Source organism: Phacochoerus africanus, chromosome 15 (assembly GCF_016906955.1).
Source record: "Phacochoerus africanus isolate WHEZ1 chromosome 15, ROS_Pafr_v1, whole genome shotgun sequence".
Taxonomy (NCBI): Eukaryota; Metazoa; Chordata; class Mammalia; order Artiodactyla; family Suidae; genus Phacochoerus; species Phacochoerus africanus.
Window position 1 is genome coordinate 125,103,181 of NC_062558.1, and position 25,463 is coordinate 125,128,643.

A 25,463-nucleotide genomic window follows, 5' to 3' on the forward strand; every position below is an offset into this window, starting at 1 on the left:
GTAAACGGTTAGCTGCTGATGCTGGCTCATTTTGCAAACTCATCTGGGATGTTACTAAACATTTCAAAATACGTCTATAGCGCTTTCAATAAAATCTGGCCCCTTCCCCGGGCTCTCAGATTTTTCAATCTGGAAGTAACTTTTATGAATCTTCATCTCCAACTCCTCATTTTTTTTAAAAAAGTAACTTAGTTTGCTTTTAAAGTAACTCAGTTTGCTTAAGTAACTTGGCCGAGGTCTCTGTATATAATAATATTAGGGGTAAATTCTCAGTCAGGCATGGAACAATGTTTTTCTGAATCTCTAACCTCATGAGGAAAAAATAAAATTAGCTTGGGAAGCAATGCACACTAGACCCTCTTCTTAAAGAAGGACACAATGCATTGGCAGCTTAAAGACCAAGAAGTGTGACTTGATTTAAAGCATGTATTTTCCAAAGGCAAAGGGCACAGATAGCAGCTTTCGGTATGACATCTATCACATGGAACTGCTCTTTTGCAGAGTGTCCTTTGGGAGGTACCACTCTGGTTGTGCTACTCTTAATTATAACTGACTAAAAGAAAACAAAGAGTAAAGTCCAAGTTAATTTCACAAAAAGAAGCCAGTTCATCCCTTCCAAATAAACAACCTAACATTATCCAATCGCTCTAAATCTTTATTATTTGATTATTCTTGTTTAGAGAGGCAAAGGCTTAGAGATTTTAGTGGGTTTTTTTTTTTTAAGTCTCTAAATTGATAAATCAAACTAGGAATCTCATGCTTCAATGAAAAAAAGAAAAGCTAGACTTCAAACTGTACTTACGTATTAGAATTGGTGATGACAGTAAACATTCACATGTTAATGAGTGGGTGAGAAGACATTAAACCATAAAAAAAGCAAACAAAAACAATGTTAAACTTAAGAAAGCAAGCACAGGATGTAAACTCTTAAAAAAAAAAAACACACACACAGATGAAGAAAAAAAATCATAGCTCTAGAATCAATACAATACATACATTCTCTCTCTTTTTTTTTTCCCTAGAATGTTGGCCTCAATTTTTTTTCCTTTTTGCATTTTCAACTTTATTAGCTTTTTGTTCATGCCCTCCTAAGCCTTCAGGACTGATTAACATCAACTGAATTCAAAAGGCAGCCTTCAAATTTCCAGGCACAATTTGTATCTAATTTTCTGAGAACACCTGCAGACCAGCCTTGGCTTTCTATGCCTTCACCACAATTTATAGCAGCTGAAGCTACAGAGACCTAATAACAGTGGAGGGAAATGTGATTTACAAAGAGTAATGTGATTTCTGGGGTCTAAAAAGTCGATATTCCCAGAAAAGGCAAATACAATTATAAATCCACATCAGTGGATCTTAGTTTGCAGGAATTTTAGAGACAAGCTGGCCTGATGCCCTGGTTCTTGCAGATGAGAAAACTGAGGGACAGACATCAAGTCCATGGTCTCACAGAGCCATTTAGGTGAGGTGCTGGGACCAAGGCTAGGACTTTGTTCTCAGCGTGAGTCCCATCCACTCTCCTGCAAGGTGCAGGCGTCTGCATCACCTGTCAGAAACTGGGGAGCTGGTCAGGCTGATGTAGGCTTGGTTAGCTTAAATTTTTAGGTAGCTAGCTTTTACTAGTTTTAATTAAAGTGATTGCAAGCTCATCAAAATTATCATAGAGGTTGGTTAGATGCCCCCCACTGCCCCCAAAAAGTCTTGTTGGGTGTTTGTGGATTACAGTGTGATCAGTACTTTCTCTTCTCTATGAGTGGAATGCTACATGGTTGGATGGGCTCAGAAATAGCCTAGGAGTATCCTAATCAAGCTAAGTGAGACCGAGGTCCTAGCCTTGGTCCCAGCGCTTCACCTAAATGGCTCTATTTCACAATATTTGTATCTCAGGAGACCTTAAAGGCATAAGATGCTGGACATCCCAGTTTGAGTCTCAAAAGCATTAGCAGACAAGCCTTTCAGAGGGCAGCAAAGAGTTCAGCTGATGTTGCTACTTAAAAGCTACGCAGAGGAAAGTGGGTTTTACCATGTTGTTTGTAGATGGGTGGTTTTCGGTAAATGTTGATCCCTTGATCTGTGGAAATGAAAAGCAAAGGTGTGTGATTATGGGAACTCATTCGGCGATGGCAAAAACAGATCAACCGAGAGGCAAACCAAACTGAAGACCCTTGAACAAAAATAACCCACGAGGTCAACTTGTGTATTACAAAGATTGAGATTACCCAGAGAAGAGACTACGGGATGAGCCAATTACTATAGACATGTGATATGGAATCCTTTGTAATACATCTTGGATATAAAGAGATGTCATTCACTCACAAGCCATTTATTTCAAATACACACTTCACTAAAAGTGGGATTAAAACAGGAAGAAATGCAAGCAGTGGAGATACTGTGATGGTGAGGAAGACATAACCAGTTTGGGGAAAATCCCCAAATTGCTACTGTCTAGAAATTGAGCTCCCGGTAGAGACGAGTGGCTCAATTTACATTTCAACTAATGAGTGGAACCATGGAAAGTGATGTTGTAAAAAATAATGTGTTTTTGTAAGACATAGGAACAGTTCTCACGTGCAAGGCTAGTCTGATGTGCTGACAAGATGTTTGACAAAATCCTAATGTGTATAGGCCAAATTTAAAAAAAGGAAAAGAAATGCCAAATATTATTCATCTATTTATATAGGACCTCATTTGATTATGCTACCACTTCACTTTGACTGCAAATACTCAGGAAATTTCAAAAGGTTTGTTTCCCCAGAACCCCTGGGCTCTGTATCTTGGTGGGGCTTTCTTCATGCAAAAAAACACCATAAATGTACAATGTTGAGTTTCAAGTTTCAATGAAACATTTTTTAAAAAAAGGCTGTCCAATCTCAGGGGTATGAATCCCATTGAACTTTCTTCTGTTTTATTAGGTAAGTTTGGAATGCAAAAGAGAGAGACTACTACCGATTCCAAATGCGTATGCTAACATTAACATAATGGGTAATTTATGAAACCACTTTCAGTAGCTAAAAGCAGCAAAGCAGTGTACATCTGATAGAAAAATAATATCATGGCTTCCAATGGCCAATCTTACCCTCACAAATTGAGTTGACCGACCCTAAACGTTAAGATGCCAGTGGCTTCTGATTTTTCCAGTTCCTGATGGCGAATTACTATTTGTATCATGACAGCAGAGCTTATAGCACCAAGCCTAAATTGCAAGATGTCTTTGTGGGCTATGGAGGTGGTTAGTTAGTTATCCACTGCAGAAAGACCCCTCCAAACGACCCAATTTTAGAGTTCTCTGAAAAGCCCAGAGAAAGACTCTCCACCTTGGAGACAATCAGATAAAATCAAAGTGATCTAAGAATGCCTCGGTTCCACCTTTAAGATAAGGAGATAATTATCTTGCCATTGTGATAATTAGTCAAGGACGCTAAACCACAGAGTGGTATCTTGGAAGGTACTCATATAAGGGTAAAACTACAGTTTTAGTCAAAGCAAAACAAGGCAACTCAACCCTCATTCCTTCACCCTCTACCTCCTACCCCCCTTCAAAATTTTTTTAGAAAATCTTAAACTTTCAATACTATCCTGGCATGTCACATACAAAACTTTGGAAAGGCCCTCTAGGTCAGATCCTGCAATTTAGGGTTTGTCTGAGTGCATCTCAACTAAAAGAGCATGAGAAATGGAGACGAGACAGAGGTGACAAGGCTACATTCTACATGGTGACAGGACACCAAGACACAGACCATGTCAGCTCCTACCTGGAACATGGAAATGTTTAGGGGCCTGAGCGTAAGTTGGAGTTAGAGGGCGGCTGTCTGGCCGGTAAGGGAGAGGGGAGTTCCGGCCGCTGGACGGCTCATTGCCTCCAATGAGAAGAATGGAGAAAACAAAATGAGAGAAGGGAGAGCAATAAAGAAAACAAAGCAAGCATAATAAAAAAATTCAAACCAACAAGCTGGAAGGAGGGACATCAAAAAGGAGAAACAAAAGAAACAGGCTCAATTCATCACCTTTGTGATTGGCATAAGGTTTAAGTTTCCAAAAAGGAGATCTGAGTTCAAGTTAAGAACTAGGTTAAAGAGCAGCTAGCGGTAAGATGCATCATTCCAATAGCATGCAGTTGAAGGCTATGAGCTCGCACAGCAAACTGATTTGATGGAAAGGAGACGTTAAGAGGAATGGAAAGTCGCTTGATGATTCAGGCTCAGTTGTCAGATGGTTAAATCCCAGGCATGTAAAGGGGTGGGACAGGCAAACCCAAACACAATCGCTTCCAGGCACGATGGCAGAGGCTGGCAGTCGGGATCTATTTCTCTCAACAGGAGGCCAAGTCTGGGAAGCTGTGTGGTCACCCGGTCCTTCCCCTGAGCAACACAAAGTGTCTTCACTGCTGCCTAGATTTCCCATTGCCTCACTTGGAAATACACACAATAGAGTCGGAACCCTTTCTTCCAGGTACTTGGGGACAATTTATACCTCTCTCCATCTTTCTCTTAAAGACCAGGCTCCACCCAGTCTAACAATTCCTTCAGGGAGATACTTACGGAGCATTTCTGTGGCTGGACAGTGAGCTTCACCTAAGGAGGTGTAGGTGAATGAGATGTGGTGTCTGACCCCTTGGGGTGCAAGGGTTACCTAAGGAGACAAGCTTACAACTAAGTATACTGTGTTTGTATACTCAGGGGTGTACAAACACTTCTATGACACTCAGAGAGACGTGCCATTGGTTTTTCAGCAAGGCTACAGAAAGACGCTTGAATTGAGTTGGGCATTGAAGAGTAAGCTCAGCAGGTGGGTAGGTGGCTGATGGGTAACAGCTGGAGCATCACAGGGAAGGAAGGAAGGGCTATGGTGTGTGCGAGCAATGGGACAGCCCTCGGTGGCTGGACAGCACTTTGTTCTTGGGGGAGGGAATGGGGAAGAGGCTAGAAAGGACTGTTAGGCTTGGCCGCAAATGCCTAGAGAACCACCCCAGAGCCACCATCACTTCCTTCTGCCAAGAACTGCAGGGGTGAACTGAGACTTGTGCAGAAATGGGAAGAGATCAGCTCTTACCCTATTGGCCTCCTTCCCCGAGACTGAGCAAACTTCTACTCCCAGAACACACTAGAAGAAGTAGGACTTCCAAAAGTTAGTAACTTTTACCATTGAGTTGTAAGCATTCTTTATACATTCTGGATACAGGTCCCTTATCAGATATATGGTTTGCAAATATTTCCTGCCTTTCTGTGGGTTGTCTTTTACTTGCTTGATAGTGTCCTTTGAAACACAAAAGTTTTACATTTTGAAAAAGTCTAATTTATCTATCAATTGGGTCTATAATTTTAAATAAATCATAGATCTTCAGAAAATAGGGCACAAGTCAAAATTTTTCTAAAATTTTGCCCTAATTTTTTTTTTTTTTTTTTAGGGCTGCACTCTCGGCACATGGAGGTTCCCAGGCTAGGGCTCCAATCAGAGCTATAGCCGCCGGCCTACGCCACAGCCACAGCAGCATCAGATTGGAGCTGTGTCTGTGACCTACACCACAGCTCCTGGCAACGCTGGATCCTTACCCCACTGAGCAAGGCCAGGGATCAAACCTGCAACCTCATGGTTCCTAGTCAGATTTGTTTCCACTACGCCACAAAGGGAACTCCTTGATATTTTTTTTTAGGATCATGCTTGCAGCATATGAAAGTTCCCAGGCTAGGGGTTGAATCAGAGCTGCCTGCTGGCCTATCCCACAGACACAGCAACGTGGGATCTGAGCCTCATCTGCAACCTACACCACAGCTCATGGCAATGGTGGATCCTTAACCCACTGAGCAAGACCAGCGATCGAACCAGCGTCTTCATGGATGCTAGTAGGGTTTGTTAACCACTGAGCCAAGAAGGAAACACCATCCCCTCCTTTTTTCAAGATTCAGTTTAGGAGATCCTGTCATGGTACGGTGGAAATGAATCCGACTAGGAAACATGAGTTTCAGGTTCAATCCCTGGCCTTGTTCAGTGGGTTAAGGATCCAGCATTGCCAGGAGCTGTGGTGTAGGTCACAGACGTGGCTTGGATGCAGGCATTGCTGTGGCTCTGGCATAGGCTGGCAGCAACAGCTCTGATTAGACCCCCAGCCTGGGAACCTCCATGTGCCACAGGTGTGGCCCTAAAAAAAAGACAAAAAAAAAAGTTTCAGTTTAGCATCTAGCTCCCAATATATTATAAGGTTGACTTTTTACTAGAGTCAGATATTAGCTCCTAAAAACTATGAAGCTTCACCCCAAACCACTGATTTATTACAAAGCTCATTTAAAGAAAATGTTTTGTCATTTCCCATCACTCTCCTAAAGAGAAATAATCAGCTCATGTCTGAAAATATGAGTATGAAAAATATAGTCTGGAGTTCCCTGGTGGCTCAGTGGGTTAAGAATCTGGCGTTATCACTGCTGTGGCTTGGGTCACTGCTGTGGTGGGGGGTTCAATCCCTGGCGCAGGAACTTCCACATGCTGAGGGTGTGGCCAAAAAAAACCACCCCACAACAAAAAACAAAACCACAAGTAGAGGCAAGCAGGGGAAGGAAGAATGTACGTTACACAGAGAAGGAAATTCTGCTTTAAAACTAGGCTGAATTAAAACGAGGTCTCATTTATCCTTGTGTGTTCAGCACAGTGCCTGGCCACGAGTAAGTACTTAATAAACGCCTATGAATGAATGACTGAAGTAGGCCAACTAATTAATTCTCCAGCGATGAATGGCCTAATTTAGTTACTTAGCATCACTGCAGGACTCGCCATCATCCTTCTCTTAAGTAAAGGCAGCAGATGCCAGTATACAGCAATGGGATCACAATAGCACCTTTTTTCTTTTAAAATAACTTTCCCATTAGGATTGATCTTCAGTAACCCCAATTTCATGTTTCACTTCAGAAGAATTCTTTACTCTCGCAAACATTAGAAATTATTCCCAAGAGTTATCCAGACTTGAAAAAAACCAAATAGTTCTTGCGGGCTCAAGGAAGTTCTAGAGAGACTTGACTTTCCTGTTTTATTTGAGTTTGTCTTTTGAAGACTCTGCATATCCTGAGTGCTGGTGCTACTGCTTTGAAACCACATTGCTCTCTGCCCTTAAGTCTACCACCTCTAACCTTCCTGTATTTGCAGAACATTAGATTTTTCAGGGAAATGTTCTCACAGGGTTTGGTTATGATATCTGGTCAGAGGAAACTCTATGACATTTGTTTTGAGGGGTATTAGCCTGGGTCATGCATACACAAAAACAGCTGCAAATCTGGGACACGAAGCTTTAAGGTCATTAGCATTAGCATTTGCCCAGGTATTAAAAATCTTTCTATCCTTAAGATGTTCTGATGCAGAGCCGCAGTGGAAGCCCACCACTTGCCTGGCTCCAAAGGCTATGGAGCCACTGTCTGAATTCCCCAAGGGTGAATTCTGGCTGCATGCTGTCTCCAGGTGGGCAGGTTTTGTATTTTTGTTTTTTAGGGCTGCACCTGTGGCTAGGGGTCAGTTGGAGCTACAGCTGCCAGCCAGCCACAGCCACAGCATCTTGGGATCCGAGCCGTGTCTGCAACCTACACCACAGCTCACAGCAATGCCGGATCCCCAAGCCACTGATGGAAGCCAGGGATCAAACCTGAGTCCTCATGGATACTAGTCAGATTCCTTTCCACTGCACCACAACAGGAACTGCAGGGCAGGTTTTTTTTTTTTTTTTTTGGAGGCATATCTTCAGCAACCATTGATTCTTCTTGTGACTAGGAAAAAACTCCTAATGTGTTCAAGTCTTCATAAGTAGATTTAATCCTATAGTTATTTAAAACCTCCCACAAGACATTTTAAAATACTAGGTAAACAGACTCAGCAACACGCCCATCTAAGTGGTCCTGCCCAGCACGATTTTTACACATCACTATGGCTCACTGGGAAGAAGGCCTTGGAATCCATAATGTTGCTGGATGTCACATTCTTAGTCCTTGAATATGAAAGGCATTATAAAATTTGGCACTTTTCAAAGAAAAAAAATTCTCAGGATGAGGCCTTTTCTAAATCACCCTATCTTTCAGTAAGAAAACTTTTAACGCTGTCCTGGATGGAAATAACTGATGAGGACCCTAAAAGGTTATCTTTGTGCTTAGTTCATTACTTAGGCAAAGCAACATATGAGGCATGAGATGAAAGATCACATTTGACAGGTGTTATTATTATTATTATTATCATCATCGTCATCATGATCACCCATCAGCCTGGAATTGACATTGTTTAAAAATAATACATATTAGTGTTTATATAATAGCGTATATATATCATACACTATTATGTATACATGATACTCGTAGCCACCTTGTCCTTTAAATAAGTCTTGTATTGGTTCACCCTATGCTGTTAGTGATCTGAGCTACTGGGATGAGAAGCAACATCCATGTGTATTGCTTGGTCTCCATTTTTAGCTCCCTCCATGTCATCCTAGTGTGCCAGTTTTTCAGTCCTTGGGAGACTGTTCCCTGGCAGGATTCCCACTGCACTTAACAGGTTCAAATGTTCTGTCCCCCCTTTATTCTTTTTGGCACCTTGAGCACCTCGGTGACAAAGTCTAAGATGGGTCAATCTAAATGACAATGCCTGTGTCTATGGTGGGACTCCACTGGCGCAAGGTTTAGCTTCTAGACTCCTGGGGACGTAGGTTCTAAAATAAAAATTCTGAGGGGACCTTAAAGTTGGCAGCATCTAGAATTTCATGACAGAGTTTCAGGATGCCCGGCTACGGTTTCCTTCCAGAAGTGTCAAACACATGCTTCCATCATGGCCACTCATATCTATGGCAAAACCGGGAGGATTTCTTTCAAAGAGACTTAATATACGCAGCCCTCCTGTTCGCAAATCTGATTTACATTTCATAGATACAAAAGGTAATGTCTCACAGTATTTCAAAAGGAAAGGAAGAGACACTTAGCAGACATGGCACAAAGCCCCAGACGAAGTGAAAAGAATCTTTCCAAATAGGCATGCACTTGACCAAATGGCCCAACAATGACATACTGATGTAGAAGGAAGCTGCAAGGAAGGTCAAAGAACAGAAATAAAAACGTGATGGAAAATAAGATGGGCATTTTACTGGGTATCGCAGAAGATGGATAGGGAAGCCCATGAAATAGAGAGACAGCTGGTGATATGCATCTTGGCTCTACACCCATGCAGGTGTCCTCAGCTCAGTGGACCCTGGGGGCCTGGGCCATATGTGTCTGGAATAAATGTCAAGGATTGGATGTGGGCACTGGGAGGTGGCCTTCTGGCTGCCAGAGTGGCGAGGGGGCCCCTGCTTTCTGCTATATGTTCCTGAGATGGAAAGCCCACCTTGCAGTCATCAAGCTCCTTGTCTTATACTTAGTTTAAAAACAATGTCCCTGAAATACAAACCAAGCTCCAAGATAAAAAGTGAATGTTTAAATGAAGAGCCATGGAAAACCTCGGGAGATTTTGTTCCTTTAAAGATATCTTAGGAGTTCCCATCGTGGCGCAGTGGTTAACGAATCTGACTAGGAACCATGAGGTTTCGGGTTTGATCCCTGCCCTTGCTCAGTGGGTTAACGATCCGGCGTTGCCGTGAGCTGTGGTGTAGGTTGCAGACGCGGCTCGGATCCGGCATTACTGTGGCTCAGGCATAGGCTGGCAGCTACAGCTCCAATTAGACCCCTAGCCTGGGACCCTCCATCCAAGAAATGGCAAAAAGACAAAAATTAAAAAAAAAAAAAGACATCTTAGAGGTGCTTCTTCAATGGGCATAAGTTCCCTCTGTGAGGGAGATGCCTTCCCTGGAAATGGATACATGTATTTTCACAAGAACTAAGATGTAAATCCTTGGAGAATCTGTATTTAGTTATGCAAATATACTAGGCTTTTAAAGCAATGCCTTTAATATACAAATTCTCCATGACGGATTCTGTAGTTTAGCAAAAATCTCATCTGATTGTAAAACCAAGCATATCCTGTTACGTACATTATATTTGGTACCTGAAGTATGTCAGCTATTTCATCTGAAAAACTACAGGTGTATGTCCAGTAAAAAGAAAAAGGGAGAGAGACAATTAGATGTATTTTATTATTTTATTTTTGTCTTTTTCGGGCCACACCCACGGCACATGGAAGTTCCCAGGCTAGGGGCCAAATTGGAGCTGTAGCCGCCAGCCTACATCACAGCTATAGCTATGCCAGATCTGAGCCATGCCTGCAACCTATGTCACAGCTCATGGCAATGCTGGATCCTTAACTCACTAAGCAAGGCCAGGGATCGAACCTGTGTCCTCATGGATACTAGTCAGATTTGTTTTTGCTGAGCCACTAAGGGAACTCCTAGATGTTTTTTTTAAATGTAAGCTCAGGGTCACACAATAACGCTTTTCATAATTTAAACCCATACTATTTGTGTCACAAACTTCAAATTCAGATCGAAAACAGAAAAGAATGTGTATCTACATTTTTAATAAAGCAGTATTTAAGCACACTGAGGTACTGTGATTTTTATCACCCTTTGGTATTTCTATTGGAAAGTAAATATATGTTCACTCTGTAATTTAAATGGCTAATAGTAGCTGTCTGTCTTAGCCTCCATAAGAACATGCAATTTCTAATTAAAAAGAGATGGAAAGTAAAAGTTTGCTTGAAAAATTATACTTCATGTAAATTTACACTGAAACACTCCCCCCCTCCCCCCCGTGGGAATGAGGGATGAGAAGGCTTGAGATCTATCTAGTTCTGGTGCTGCCACTTTCTCGCTGTGAGTCCCTTCACCAGGGGCCAGCTCTTCACCCACCTCCACCCTCACCTGTGCTACTTGACTTCACGGGGATGCTGTGAAAAGTGATGGACTGATGCAACCGGAAGTGCTCTAAGAGCACCATGCAGGTGTGTGTCTTAGGGGCGGGGCCGGGGAGATCACGGATGGAGGAGACCTTCCTGCCCACCAGGGCACTTCACCTCAGACACCCCGATGTCCTAGGGGAGCTTTCATGGATTAGGCAAGTGGTACTCAAAAGGTTAAACCAACATTCCAAGATCCTACAGGTAGCCAGTGACAGAGGTAATACTGAGATAAAATTCAAGCCCAGGACTCCAGAGTCCACATGAGTGTCCATCTCTCCATAGCCTGCTCACAGTCACAGCTATTGTGAATCTTGATATTTTGTGATGTACAAACTTCGTATGGCTTTACAGGGTACATCGCATTTTTTTTTTCCTACAAAAACTCTTCTGAAAGAGGAAACATCGAATCACTGAACAAGGTAGTTTACATTTTAATGAATTAAAAAATGTCTTTTTCTTACATGTTAGAAACAAACAAAAATCTTCATTTGGCCAAGGGCTTCTATATTAAAGTCTCTTTAAAATACATCTCTGAAGTTTTTTCTCGGTAATTTCCTATGGTTTTACAGACATTCTCTGAAGTATCATCTTGACATCTAAATAATAAAAGTCTTCCCTCTCCAATACTAATTAGCAGTAATAATGTTAGTCTGTCAAGAATTTTAGAAAGTGCTGCACCTGCTAAAAAAGATCTCTTTGCTAATGGCAAATAGGGTGCCTTTTCAATAAGCATGTCAGCAATGTTATTTTCACAGCATAGAAAATGCTAAAATAGCATGCTTATAAAATAGTTGCATACAGATAAGTATAGCAAATCTATATTTTAGGACTCAACTGGGTGCTGATAATCCAAGTGAGCAAACAGCTTGGGCTGACTGCAAATGAAAGTCAGTCAAAAAGCACAACATTTAGGCGACTTGAGAAAGCATTAGTGATGTGAGCTTTTGGAACACAGAGTTAGCCTCCTTTAGGTCTGTCTTAAGACCCAAGACAGCATCTGTGCTTGCCTGCTACTTCTTCCTTCAGCTATTTGCTTTGGTTCATTTGGTTCAAATCAAGACTATGGAAAAAGTTAGCCTCTTTCTGGGAGCTCCTACTTATTAGGGCCCCTTCATAATCCCTTTGGGGCTCTTGGTTCCCCCATCATGTAAAGAGGACAGAGCAGTCTGATTGAGGACCACTATGGAAGGATAACAGACAATGAGAAGAACAGTGGGAATGGCAGGAAGGGGAGCGCAGAGATGGGCGGGAACAGAAGACAGAAGGCAAAGCCCCTCTTGTCCCTCATGCAGAAATCAGGACAAATCAAAGGAAGATCAAGGGTTGGCTCAAGGAGAGAAACTTAAGTAAGACTGCCATAGACCTCTCATACGGTCCAGACATTTTAATATTGTTACATGGTTACGAGGCTGATCACCATTAAGAGAACTTTGCGATCCTTATTACTGAATACTGCTGCGCTTTGCTGAGCCGTATCACATATCAAAATGAGGAACATTCCCCAATTATATATTATATTTTGCTTTCGGCACATAGAAAAACAAAATAATAATATATAGTTTTTTCCTAAGCAGTCCATAACAAATCTTATGGTCTTCCACGTACTTCCTGTTTCTTCATCTAGAGCCCTTAGAAATGACACATTTCTCCTAACGAGAGATGCGATGCCAGTTCTAAGACACTGCTGGGTGTAGGTCATGACACACACAGGCATGCTGAGCGGTCCAAAGCTTGGCGCTCACTCTTGGAGATGCACCTTATTAGCCTTGGCAGGGCGCTAATCAATCTCCGCTAGGCGGGGTGCTGCCTGGAGACGCCTGCCTCCTTACCTTTGACATGGGGAAGGAAGTGGTGTCTGAAGGGGGAGTTGGGGCGGGAGTCGCTGTGGGTGGAGCTGAAGCTGCTGGTGCGCAGGAAGTTCAACCTCTGCACACCAGGAGACAGCAGCTCTGTGCGGCGGCGGGGAGGCAGGGGCAGGGCGGGGCGGAAACAGAAAAGAAGAGCAGAAATTAACACGGGCACAGGGACAGCACCATCGTTCCAAGGGAGAAAAACAAATGAAGAACGTTAATCGGGAGTCTGAAAAAGGAGGAAGGAGAAAGGGTTAAGAAGGTACCTGCGAAGGCTTAGGCAAAGTAGGGGAGCACCCGCAAATAGGTGCGGGTCAGCACAGAGTCCCTCTCTGAGAATAAATGGCTTTGGGGCGAGGGAAGGGCCACCAGGACATTCTGTCAGGCTGACACCAGCTACCGCTGAGCCGGCGCCAGGCTTAGACTCAACCGCAGCTGTTTTTAAAAGGCACCTAACAAAACAAAACCAACTCTCTGAAATGTGTGTAAAAAAAGATGACAATCATTTCAAGAACCTTGAAAAGAAGTACTTAAAAGTAAGGGTCAGATTTTTCTTCTTCTTTTTGTTTTTCGTTTGGGGCCACCCTGCAGCACATGGAGTTCCTGGGCCAGGGGTCAGATCCGAGGTGCAGCTGCAGACAACACCGCAGCGGCATCACCAGATCCTTTAACCCACTGTGCCGGGCCAGGGATCGAACCTGTGTCCTGGAACTGTTCATCCCATTGTGGCACAGCAGGAACTCCCCCCCCCCTTTTTTTTTAAGCTGCAAACTTCTCCTGCTGGAAGTTTCATTTTATTTTGCTTGCATAGAAGGGAAACCTGTCTGTGTTGCTGGGGTAGAAAAGATACCTATGACCCGGAGAATTGTGCAATGGTGGCCCTGGGGAGCTGGAAACTTAGGTAACTCAGAAGAAGAAAAGACTGTTGACCTAAACCCAGACCCAGGGATTCCCACCATCCTCTGGCCTCTAGAACCTAAGGCGTGGATACTCTGGGGGGGCTCTGTGTGGGCCATAGCTATCCTAGCAGAGCCCCGTCTCTAAAAAATAACTATGAACCCTAATAACTGGCATCACCCATGTCTAACATACTGTGAAGGGGGAGGAGAAGTGCTTTAAATGGGGAATGTCCTTAAAGGCTCTCGCCATCAGAACCATGACTAGAAGAGGGTTCTCCTGCTCTATGAAGATGTGACCTTTTGGGGAAACAATGTCCCTGACTGCCCATCCCCTCGATACACAGGGGTCTCTGGAACAACAATGTGCCCATGTCATTCTGACAAGATCATGGCTGCAGTCTCAGGGACCTCGTTGGCTGCCCATCCACAGGGGTGGTGGCGTAAAGGATTCCTTGTCACCCAGACAGACAAGGGTTTAAATCCAGCCCCCCCGGTCCAGGACATGCATAAAATGAATATCACATGCATAAAATGAAAAATGCAAGGAATTCATTTCCTGAAAATTGGCTCAACAAACACTAAGTAACTATTGATGAGCCGAGAGAAAACCCTACATTCTCCAAGGATCAAATAGTAAAAAGGTAATCCCCGCCCCCCCCCACCGCCCCCTGCAAGCTTTAAAAGCTAGGGCTTCAAAGAGAAGATTGCAGCCTTTTCACATTCTGTTCATTTCCTTTGGTTTTATTTTGGAAATTAAGTTATCACATGAATGGTGGTTTCTAATTAGCCTGTGCAAAAGCAAGAGGCATAAAATGAAGGCTTGGTGGATGTACTCTATCGCCAAGTTTGTAATCTCCCTTGAGAAACCTGTTTCTCAGGAACCCTGGCTCTGGGCTGGGATCTCCATTCTTTTTCTCCTCTATGTGGGAGTTTTCCACGCATAGCAAAAGGTCCTGCATTCTGCAGAGATAAAGGTCAAATGAAGTCCAAACCCCTAGTGTTTTCATGTCTTCCAAGTCTGACTCACAATCTTAGGCTGCAAGGCATCTTCAAAGTTACCAAATACGACCCTGAGGTTGTAGAAGATACTTCCTTCCAGCCTGAACTTTTAACCAAGCATACATAGTAATACTATGTATCCGGACAAGGAAAACATAATAAACCCATCCCTAAATGCCCAACACTGGATTTTAGAGGATGCTGAAAAGCCTAAAAGGCATATCACCACAGTTTCTTTTGGAGATCTCCATTTTAAGTCTCAAATTGCTGAGCTCTTCTTCACTGTCCAAATGGAATTATTTCACAAATCATAATGAATAGAACCATAAAATGACTCCTGTTTCAAGAAAAGAAATAACACACACTCTAGTGGGATGGGGGTTTTCATTTTTTTTTTCTGGAAGGGGGCCGATATTTTTGGCAGCTAGATTTTGTAATACACAATCAGTAGTGGGGAAAACAATCAGAGAGAGAGGTGGATGACTTTACTAGAGAGTGAATCTGGGGAACCAGTGCCCTTACCGGGTCTGTGGAAGTGCTGGGGAGAGCGAGACGTGGTCGGAGTGTAGCTGTGCCGGCTGTACCCGGGGGAGTTGATGGAGCCCTGGCTCGTGGACCGGTGGATCGCCCGATCCCGACCGTCCTGGTAGCCCTAGGAGCAAAGCCAGAAAGCAGGAGCACAGGTCATACATTCAGGCTGTTGTCATGTTCGAGTGAGAGCCAGCTGCTCTAAAGTCACCCAAGAGTGATCACGTCTACCTGCCCACGTACGTGCTGCAGGCTCTATCCCTTAAACAGGTATGAATGTGCACATTCTCCATAAAGGCAGAAATGTCTCAGGAGGTTCCAAGCAGGGAAGAGACCCTGGGTAGGTGCGCAGATCACACAGGAAGAGGCCGCATCATAACAAGCCTCTGTTGTGACCCACACGCTCCATTCCTGTTGTGGTTCTGGTGACATCTGAAGCTGGTTTTCCTGGAGAACACGCTTGTAGTGGCCCCAAACCCAATTATTCTACTTGCCACTTTGGGAAACAAGTCCCCCCCCCATTAAAAATGACCTTTAAGTGGAAAAACTTTCTCAAAGACATTTATAATGCCACCATTTATAAAGACAAAACTTTGTATTATGTGCTCAACAAACTGAGAAATAAGCCAGTAAATCATGGCCCATCAATTCAAAGGAATACAATAGCATCACAATTGTGGCACCATGGCCAAATCTAGAAAAGAATATATTAGGTATTAAGGACAAAAAAAAAATCAAATCCACACAAACGTAACACGAAACTTTTAAATGAGAGGCGTACAAGGAATGTTTTACATTTTAGGATTTGTTGTCCTGTGAAGTTTCTACTAGCACAATAAAAATAAAGCCTTGAAAGAATGCATGGAAAATGACTAAATTAAAACCTCAGTAACCACGGAGGTGTGAAATTCGAGAGCAAAGGGTAAAGAAACTTTGGTTTGATCCTAGCTGGCGATGACAATACATAAAACAACAACAGAACAAAATCCCCCCAACAATGTACCTCGGCCTCACAACTGGTCCATAATAGCAGTTAATTCTTTATAACTTTATTTGTATGTGATCAGAGTGCTTATAGAAACAAATTAGTCATAGCACTTGGTCAGGAACCATCACGATAATACAGAGATTTCACCATCTCAAATGACAGCGATTACCTAAGATTCATCTAGTTTTATGCAGCCTATCCATAAAGTTACTTGGCTTTAGGACAAGACTATTGATATTATTAGTAATAGTAGTTCACTCACTGGATGCACAAGGAAATGCAAAATACTAAGAAGCACGCTAAATAAACAGTCCCTGGATTACTATTATCTGTAATAGCTGAAATAGAAGCGAACGACTGGGTCCGCCCTTGGAGCTGGACCATGCTCAGATTTGAGTTGGTCTGAGCTGAGGCCACTAGTTTCGAAGCCACCCTCCAAGGGAAACATTATGCAGGGACAACAAAAAGTGCTTCTAAGGCCTCTGGTCACCAAGAAGGTGGTCAGTGTGGGTGAGGACAAAAGCAAGATGCTCCTGGGACCGGGGTTGTTCTTTTGTCAGGTCCGTGTCATCAGCTTTCTGAAGAGCCTTGAGTACAATGTGCAGGGGCTGTAACTAACCTGGGGGCTGTGGCTTTGGTTCTGGATGCTGCAGGGGGAAGAGCAGGGATGGGCTGATAGGGGACCCACAGCTCACTAAGGAATAATCACTGTTGGCTCTATGTGATCCAGACACTCAGGAGCTTTTTCCTGAGGGATGTGCCAGCCTGGAGGACGGGATAAAAATCATGGGAAGGCCTTTTCACCCTGAGACAGGGGACAGGACTAAAATTTTAGACTGCGAGGAATGGCCTTCCACAAAGCTGGCTCTACTGATAGAAACACCATGACCACTACTGGCCATTTCAGATAAGCTAGTAGCTTAGGATTCAGGTCAATTAACTATGGATGAGAGCAGAGCTCACAACATTGGGACAAGTGGCTCTGCTCCCTGAACATACTTTTCTACTGTCAGAGGCACAGGGCAAAGCTGGTGCTGGTTTTATTCCCTGATCTCCATTTAAAAAGAAATTTCCTTCTGGGTCTTGCAGTCACCTCTTACACGTAAGGGGCACTACATTCATCCGAATCTTTACACAATTCGTTTGTTTAATACCCTTTTGCAAAAATTCACATAACCCCCCAATTCCACCCACTGGGATGTTCAAAGATGCCACTTACTTCTGCTGATGGAGTCGGGGACAAAGTCCTTGGAGACTAGAAGAAAAAAAAAAAAAGAATTAAAGTCACAATGGGAGTTCCCGTCATGATGCAGCAGAAACGAATCCGACTAGGAACCATGAGGTCGAGGGTTCGATCCTTGGCCTCGTTCAGTGGGTTAAGGATCCCGCGTTGGTGAGCTGTGGTGTAGGTCGCAGACGCGGCTCGGATCCTGAGTTGCTGTGGCTCTGGCGTAGGTGGGCAGCTGTAGCTCTGATTAGACCCCTAGCCTGGGAACCTCCATATGTTGCAGGTGCGGCCCTAAAAGGACAAAAAGACAAACAATAAAAAAAACAAAGTCACAACGTTTATTAACTTGGTTTTCATTTGGATTAGAGTTGGTTATCAGAATCACCTGGAAACATTATTCAAAATACATGTCAGCACCCTTGCCCATCCCCCATCTTCTGATTCAATAAGTTGGGAGTGTGTTCTGACAGACACAATGACAAAGCTCCTGGGAGACTGGGGCGCATGCCTCTGCCTATGAACCATGAATTTTGATAAATATGCTGTCATGCTTTAGGTAATTAAGTTAGAGTAATTGAAGGTATTTCTCTATACGCTCAAACCTACACTTAAGAATAGCTGCAGGAAAAAAAAAAAAAAAGCTGAGGATGCAGTTATAGCATATGACCACTAGGTGGCACTACATGAAAATGGACACCGCTTCCTGACCAATGGACCATTTCAATGTAGAGCTATGCTTTGGAATAAAAACCAATTTGAAAATATATATATATATATATATATATATATATATATATATATATATATATAAAATAAACTTAGACATAATTATTAAAAAATAAATATTATATGTATATATTATTGAGAATAAGACAGAGTCACCGTGTTTTCATGAACTTTCTTCGTCTAAGATCTCAAAGCATTGAGATGTTGCAGATAGTTTACTGTTGGTTTTAGCCTTGGGTGAATGGCTAATTTTGGCACACTACTTGGGAAACACTTCTTTGAGTAGCCTCAAATGAGTCTACAGATGATTCCAATTTTAAAAAATGAAAGGCAAAAACATTTAGAGTGCGTTGAATAGGCCAGGGGAAACAGACCAGAGCCCGTGAGACCTTGGGGACAGAGAGGGCAGAGTCCCAAGGGGCTGAGGCTGTGCTCCAGCCTGTGGACCATTAACTCCTGGAGAGTATACATAAATCCCAAGGGGGCAGGTAAAAACAACAGTAGCAGCTGCCATTTGCTGAACATGTACCGCGAATCTGATTCTCGACTAATTGCTTTAATAATTAATGTAGTTTAGCTTTAACAGATGACAAGTTATCGAGAGATGAGAGATTAATCTTTCATAGATAGCTTATTTTATCCTAAGACTGCATGAGGCAGATTCTGTCATTATCTGTTTTACAGACGAAGGAACAAGGATGGGAATGGTTGTCTCATGGTCAAAATCATACAGCCAGTGCTGGACTCCCTGGGTTGAGCCCAGTTAATTTGATTCTAGAACCCCGGCTCATACCACTGTGCTATACCATGGCCCTGTTCTTTCGACCTTTCCTTTTCGTGCACGTAACAACTCTCTTAGGATACTAAAGACCGCAGCTGTCAAAATTTAGGGGGTGTTCCTTCTCCTTGTGACCCCCATGAATATATTTCAGTCTGCTCCAAGAACAAGACCTGCTCCCCACTGCCCCAGGGTACTTTCCCTCCCATATTCCCTCTGCCCAGCTCACAGACTCTCTTCTGACAACCCTGGCTCTCTTCCCGGTGTGCTGGCTCGGCTCTCCTATAACCTGGCACTAAAGTCTACTCATCCTTCACTGCAATTCTCTGTGGTTGGTCTGCTCCCCTCCTGGCTCATACCTCCCAAGGGCAGGGATAACATGATTGTTTTTTGACTACCTCAAAGCACCTAGTCCAGAAGCCTCCCAACAGTGGGCAACCGAAAGAGATTCTCTGAATTATTTGGATGCCAATCAGCAGTTTTTATATATGCGACAAAAGAGAAATAAGCTGTACCACTCACTCACAGCTTCTGGGTATGTCTTACCTCTCCCAGGCTCTGCCTCTCCTGTTTGTCATCATAGCCTGAAGCGTAGAAAGGCTCATAGGTAATAAGATCTGGACGTTCGATGTCGTAAATCGCCTTGACCTTGGGAATAGCTGCTAAATCCTTGTAATCCAGGATTTCATTGTCGACTTTTGCCTGCCAGAGTCAAACAGAAAGAAAAATGACCGTTTTCATCTTTGGAAAACCATTGTTAGTGCATCTCATGTCTTGCTCAAAAAGTGAAAACCTTAAAAATAAACCAAACCCAAACCATTTTGCTTGGCATGGTCACAGTCTTTTTAAAGTTGCCCATTTATACCAGATACTATTCATGGGTCTTTTTTTTTTTTTTTTTGCTATTTCTTGGGCCGCTCCCATGGCATATGGAGGTTCCCAGGCTAGGGGTCCAATCGGAGCTGTAGCCACCGGCCTACACCAGAGCCACAGCAACGCGGGATCCGAGCCGCGTCTGCAACCTACAGCACAGCTCACAGCAACGCCGGATCGTTAACCCGCTGAGCAAGGGCAGGGACCGAACCCGCAACCTCATGGTTCCTAGTCGGATTCGTTAACCACTGTGCCACGACGGGAACTCCCCAGTTCATGGGTCTTTTTTTTAAGTCACTAAAACTTCAGGAAAAGAAAAAAAATCTACGTAGAATTTGTCAAATAGAGAAGCCTGCAAACCTTCAGGATAGTTTTTCTAAATTTATTACAGAGAAGGAAAAGCTCAGGGGGTCAAAAAAATCCTCCCAGATAGTTAAAAACAAGAAGGGCATACTGAACAGACTAAATATTTAAAGACCTCTGTGGCAGAATTTAAGAATATTCGATATCAACGTTTTTTATATAAAATGTATAATGAATCCCCCAACAGCTATATGCAATTGAGGAACATTTGTTTGAGTCCTGCATCCTCTCAGGGCACTTTATACGCCACCTACTTCATCACTCTATCAATGGACACAGTTGATCGCCTGGAGGAAAACGGGATTGAGATGGCTGATCCACAAGAAGGAACCGTGGGTCTCTCCACAGAAAGAGAAATCGTGAATTATTGGCTTTGGGGTTATTCAGGCCACGCTTACCCTCTGCTACCTTACCTGGACCGGAATAGTCTTCCAGAAGGAGATACTTACATAGATGGTATGACCTGGGGAGCCAGGGATACTGGAGCCTGGTCTAGAATAAATGCTTTCAGAGGAGGTCCTGGTGGGCTGTAAAAGAAAGCGTGACCTGTGAGAGTTCAGACCTTGGCTGCAGAGTCAAGACTGGCCTAAGTCCCTATGCTTTCCGAAAGACCAAGCCGGTTAAAAAGAAGAGTTCCTATTGTGGATGAGTAGGTTAAGAATTCGACAAGAATCTGACTAGTATCTGTGAGGATGCGGGTTCAATCCCTGGCCTCGCTCAGTGGGTTAAAAGATCAGGCGGTGCCACAGCTTCGGCATAGGGAGCAGATGCGGCTCAGATCTGGGGTCGCTGTGGCTGTGGGGAAGGCCTTTCTCTGTTTGGTACATTCTAGATCTATATTAGAAATAGGACTTTTCCTCTTCCGTACTGTTTCTTCTTTCTCTCTCTTTCTATCTTTCCTTCCTCCCTCCCTCTCTCTTTCTTTCCTTTTTTGTCTTTTTAGGGCCACACCTGCAGCACATGGAAGTGCCCAGGTTAGGGGTCCAGTTGGAGCTACAGCTGCCCATCTACACCACAGCCACAGCAACATGGGATCCAAGCTGTATCTGTGACCTACACCACAGCTCACGGCAATGCCAGATTCTTTAACCCACTGAACAAGACCAGGGATCAAACCCACATCCTCATGGATCCTAGTTGGGTTTGTTACCGCTGAGCCACAACAGGAACTCCTTCAGTGCTGTTTCTATTGATGTTTTGGTACCTTGAATGTGAGTGTAACTGAGCCCTCCAAAAACCCTCCTAGAAACAAGGGTTTGCATCGCTAAGTAGCTGACATCTGAAACAATGAAAGCAAACCTGCGGGGTCAGTGCGAGGCAGGCAGTGATTAGACTCGTTGCGATAGTAAGAAGTCACTGGAGGGGTGTGATCGGTTGTCCTCACCAGCTGTGTAAGGGGTCGGAGAAATCATTGGGCACAAGTGGAAGTGTACCAGGCTCAACACTTCTGGGCCTCCTCTCCCAGACCTGCCACATACTAGTGCCTTCGTCCCAGAGAGACAATTTTCCAATCACAGGCATATCTCACTAGGAGAAAACTCCCCAAATCTGAGTATGTTCAAGAAGGAAGGATTCACACAATAGCATTATTCACAAAGCCCAACTCCTGAATCCATGTCCCAATCAAAACACAGAAGTGACACCACCACAATGTGGCTCTCCATAACAGAGGCCACCCTTTCAGAAAGCTGAGCCATCTCTGAGGGATAATTATTAACTACAGGCAGTCCTTCAGCTGCCAGTGGCCAGGATCTCGTGTTTTCCACATTCAATATAAAAGCAAAACCTCTTATGTACAACGCAAGAATATTAACAAAAGCGAATGTTTATTGCTCACTTACTATGTGGCAGGACCTGTGCCAAGCACTTCCCAGGCATGATTTCATTGATTGATTGATTGATTTTTACTTTTTATTTTTTTATTTTTTGTATTTTTAGGGCTGCAGCTATAGCCAATGGAGGTTCCCAGGCTAGGGGTCCCATTGGAGCTGTACCACGGACCTATGCCACAGCCACAGCAATGCCAGATCTGAGCTGAATCTGCCACTTACATCACAGCTCAAGGCAATACTGGACCCTTGACCCACTGAGTAAGGCCAGGGATTGAGCCTGCATCCTCATGGATACTAGTCAGGTTCATTAACTACTGAGCCACGATGGGAACTCCTGGCATGATCTCATTTAATTTTCTCAATAATCCCATGAAGAAGGAATTGCTAACATCCTTATTTTTAATTTTAATTTTTTTTTATGGCTGCACCCAAGGCACATGGAAATTCCTGGGCCGGGAACTGAATCTGAGCTGCAGCTGTCACCTACACTACAGCTGAGGCAACAGCAGATCCTTTACCCCTCTCACCAGACTAGGGATTGAATCCATGTCTCTGCAGCCACCCGAGCCACTGCAGTCAGATTCTTAACGCTCTGCACCACAGCGGGAGCTCCCCTATTTTATAGATGAGGGAAAAGTCACACACAGGGAGGCAAATGTCAGGGTTTGAAGTCAGTCATGCAGAGGCAGAACCCTAAGCGCTTAATCCCTGTGCTAAATTTTGGCTCATGTTGTAAGGCAGGTGTAACCATGTATTTCTCATCAACGTGGCTTTGGGACAAATGAGGTGAAAGTAAAAGAAAAATATTGAGATGAACTAGCAGAAGAGTATCTGCTCAGTGAAAATGTTTTTACTGCCACTAGCTTAGAAGAAGCCTGGACCACCAGCTTAGTGTTGGGTGGGGCGGGAGAGGGGGCACCCCAGGACAGTCAGATGTCTTCAGTTGCTGGAGTTGCCATGGCAAAGGATTATTTTCATTAACAAGCAGCGTAGATGCTGTGTGAGAAGCTCAAGTGCACACTGAGCTGCAGGGTCTCTCCCAAGTTACTCATCCTTATTTTATTTTATCTATTTTTTTGGCTGTGCCCGTGGCGTATGGAAGTTCCCAGGCCAGGGATCAAACCCGGGCCATGGCAGTGGCCTGAGCTGCAGCAGAGATGACACCAGATTCCTAACCTGCTGGGCCGAAGGGGAGCTCCTACGCATCCTTATTTTGGCCAAATGTGGGTCAGGGATCTTGCTGTCTTTCCTGCGACCATGCACCTGGGGATGGCTCAAGTGCTTCATTCTCTCGTGTGCTGTGCACACCAGTAGGAACATAGCTGGGGACGAACATGAGCACAGGTCAGGATGGGGTCCCCATGACTCCCCTCTGAGATGGAGAACTCCACGGAAGGAAGGGTCTCTGGATGAAGCAGCCAGGCCCCGTTTAGTCTCTTGGCCTTCCTTCTTCACAGGAAGTATCCTCTGAGTGACACAGGCTCTCTCTGAAGCTTATGTCTTGTTCATTTACTTTATTCATCTTGCGGAGCTCAAGGTTTTAAGAGTCAGCCGACAATCTGAATTCTCGTCAAATTCCATTCGATTCTTCCAAGGTTTTCAGACCTGAATCATCTCCAACTTGCATGCAGCTCTCCTGGGTTCTCGGAGTCCAAAATAAAGATTTAAGAGTTTCATAGTCAGTTTTTAAGTTTCATAGTCAGTTTTTGTTGTTGTTGTTGTTCTTTCTGTTTGTTTTCTGTCGTGCTGTGCAGCAGCTTGATGTGAGATCTCAGTTCTTGGAGCAGGGATTGAACCTGGGCTGCAGCAGCGAAAACACCAAATCCTAACTACTAGACCATCAGGGAACTCCCCAGAGTCAGTTTTCGAAGTCAGTCTGATGTTCACCAAATCCACCGCAGCTCTGGCTCCTGTTAGAGAGAGATCGCCCTGCCACATGCCTGTTCAGACTATTTCGCATATTAGGCAAATGCTCCAGACGGCTCTTGGAGATTCAGAATCTGCTCTTTCCTTCCTGCATCTGCCCCTGTTTGCTTCTGCTTCCTTCTGACCTCCTAACCTTACCATAAACTTGACTTCTGCTAAACTTTACTTCGACAGGCATTCTTGCTCGCCTATTTTCTTACACTGGTCCTTAACTTGTATTACTGTTGAAAATGATAAAACACAACTCTGTATGGTAAAATCTGGTGGGGTTGAAAGGCTGGCTTTGGACTCAAATACCTTGGTTCACACACCGGCTCTCCTGGCTGGGTGACATTATCTGAGTACTTTTTCTTTCCTTCTCTCTCTCTCTCTCTCATTTTTTCCCTTGGGTTTCGCCTTCCCTACTCATAGAATAGAGGACAGGGGACTAACGCCACTTACTTTCTCGGGAGAAAGGAGTCAATGCATATAAAAGCTTCAAGCACCTTGCCTGGCACGTGGCAAAGACCCTTAGACGGGAGTTCTTAGCCAGTTCGTCTCAAATAATGAAGGACAGCACTGCCTCAGACTTGCTCCTCATGCTAGGATGGTCCCTGCAGAGGTGGGCGTCACAGACCAGACTTCCCAGAGGTCTCTGCGGTGTGGAGGCTCCCATGAGAACTCAGGGATGCTCATCATCTCAGCCCCTGGAGCTGACGCAGGTCCTTCCTCTTCTTGAGAACGCCGTGAAGTGCTTCTGCATCCCCCCAAGATGGTGACCTCCTGCTTATATCTGGGCTCCAGTTACGAAGGCCCTGCCGTGATGGATGGTGAAGAACTCGCACAGGCCTGACTCGCCTGCCGGGACAGTTCCCGGTTGCTGCCTTGTGAACCATGCTCAAGGCCCAGTTGGTACCCAGGGCCTGCCCGCTTTGTGCCCTAGTCCCCAAAGGCTCCCAAAGTGTATTTGCTCAACCGACACAGGTGAGAGGTGTCTCCCGTATGAAGATAGTAAAGTTAATTCTAAAAACTAGTCTATTGCTTTTGGAGTTTTCATTTTAAATATTTAGAAATTTACATTTCAATTTTAAACATCTAGAGTTCTAACCATGTGGAGTTTTATTTCTTATGTGTTTTAAGTGTTAATTTTTTTTTAAAAAGCTATTATATTTAGAATGGGTAAGCAATGAGGTCCTACTGTATAGCATAGGGAATTAGATCCAATCTCTTGGGATAGACCATGATGGAAGATAATATAAGAAAAGGAATGTATAGGAGATCCCACTGTGGCTCAGTGGATTAAGGACCCAACATTGTCTCTGTGAGGATGTGGGTTTGATCCCTGGCCTGGCTCAGTGGGTTAAGAATCCGGCATTGCTGTAAGGTACGGCATAGGTTGCAGGTGGGCTTGGATCTGGTGTTGCTGTGGCTGTGAAATAGACGTACAGTTACGACTCCAATTTGATCCCTAGCCTGGGAACTTCCCTATGCCACAGGTGTGGCTGTTAAAAAAAAAGAAAAAAAGAAAGAAAAGAAAAAGAATGTATATATGTATGACTGGATCACTTTACTATGTAGCAGAAATTGACACAACATTGTAAATCAACCATACTTCAATTTTTTTTAATGTAAAAACAATTTTTTACATT

The 25,463-nt window shown here is 43.9% G+C and overlaps 1 protein-coding gene across 15 annotated transcripts in view; it reads right to left on the bottom strand.

The window, feature by feature from the left end:
- The window catches only part of ABLIM1 (actin binding LIM protein 1), a 91,188-nt gene that overhangs the window by 17,634 nt on the left and 48,091 nt on the right, over positions 1-25,463 (bottom strand). For 6 of the 15 annotated variants that reach the window (XM_047759828.1, XM_047759831.1, XM_047759824.1 and 3 more), the window contains 5 exons: positions 20,527-20,604; positions 19,388-19,543; positions 17,329-17,364; positions 15,116-15,245; positions 2,024-2,071 (listed from right to left, as the gene is read on the bottom strand). In XM_047759828.1, the coding sequence (XP_047615784.1) occupies positions 2,024-2,071; positions 15,116-15,245; positions 17,329-17,364; positions 19,388-19,543; positions 20,527-20,604 (448 nt within the window). Of the gene's footprint in view, positions 1-2,023; positions 2,072-3,752; positions 3,858-12,674; positions 12,795-15,115; positions 15,246-17,328; positions 17,365-19,387; positions 19,544-20,526; positions 20,605-25,463 lie in introns of all 15 variants that reach the window. The other 9 variants (XM_047759821.1, XM_047759818.1, XM_047759817.1 and 6 more) reach the window with 2 other exon arrangements.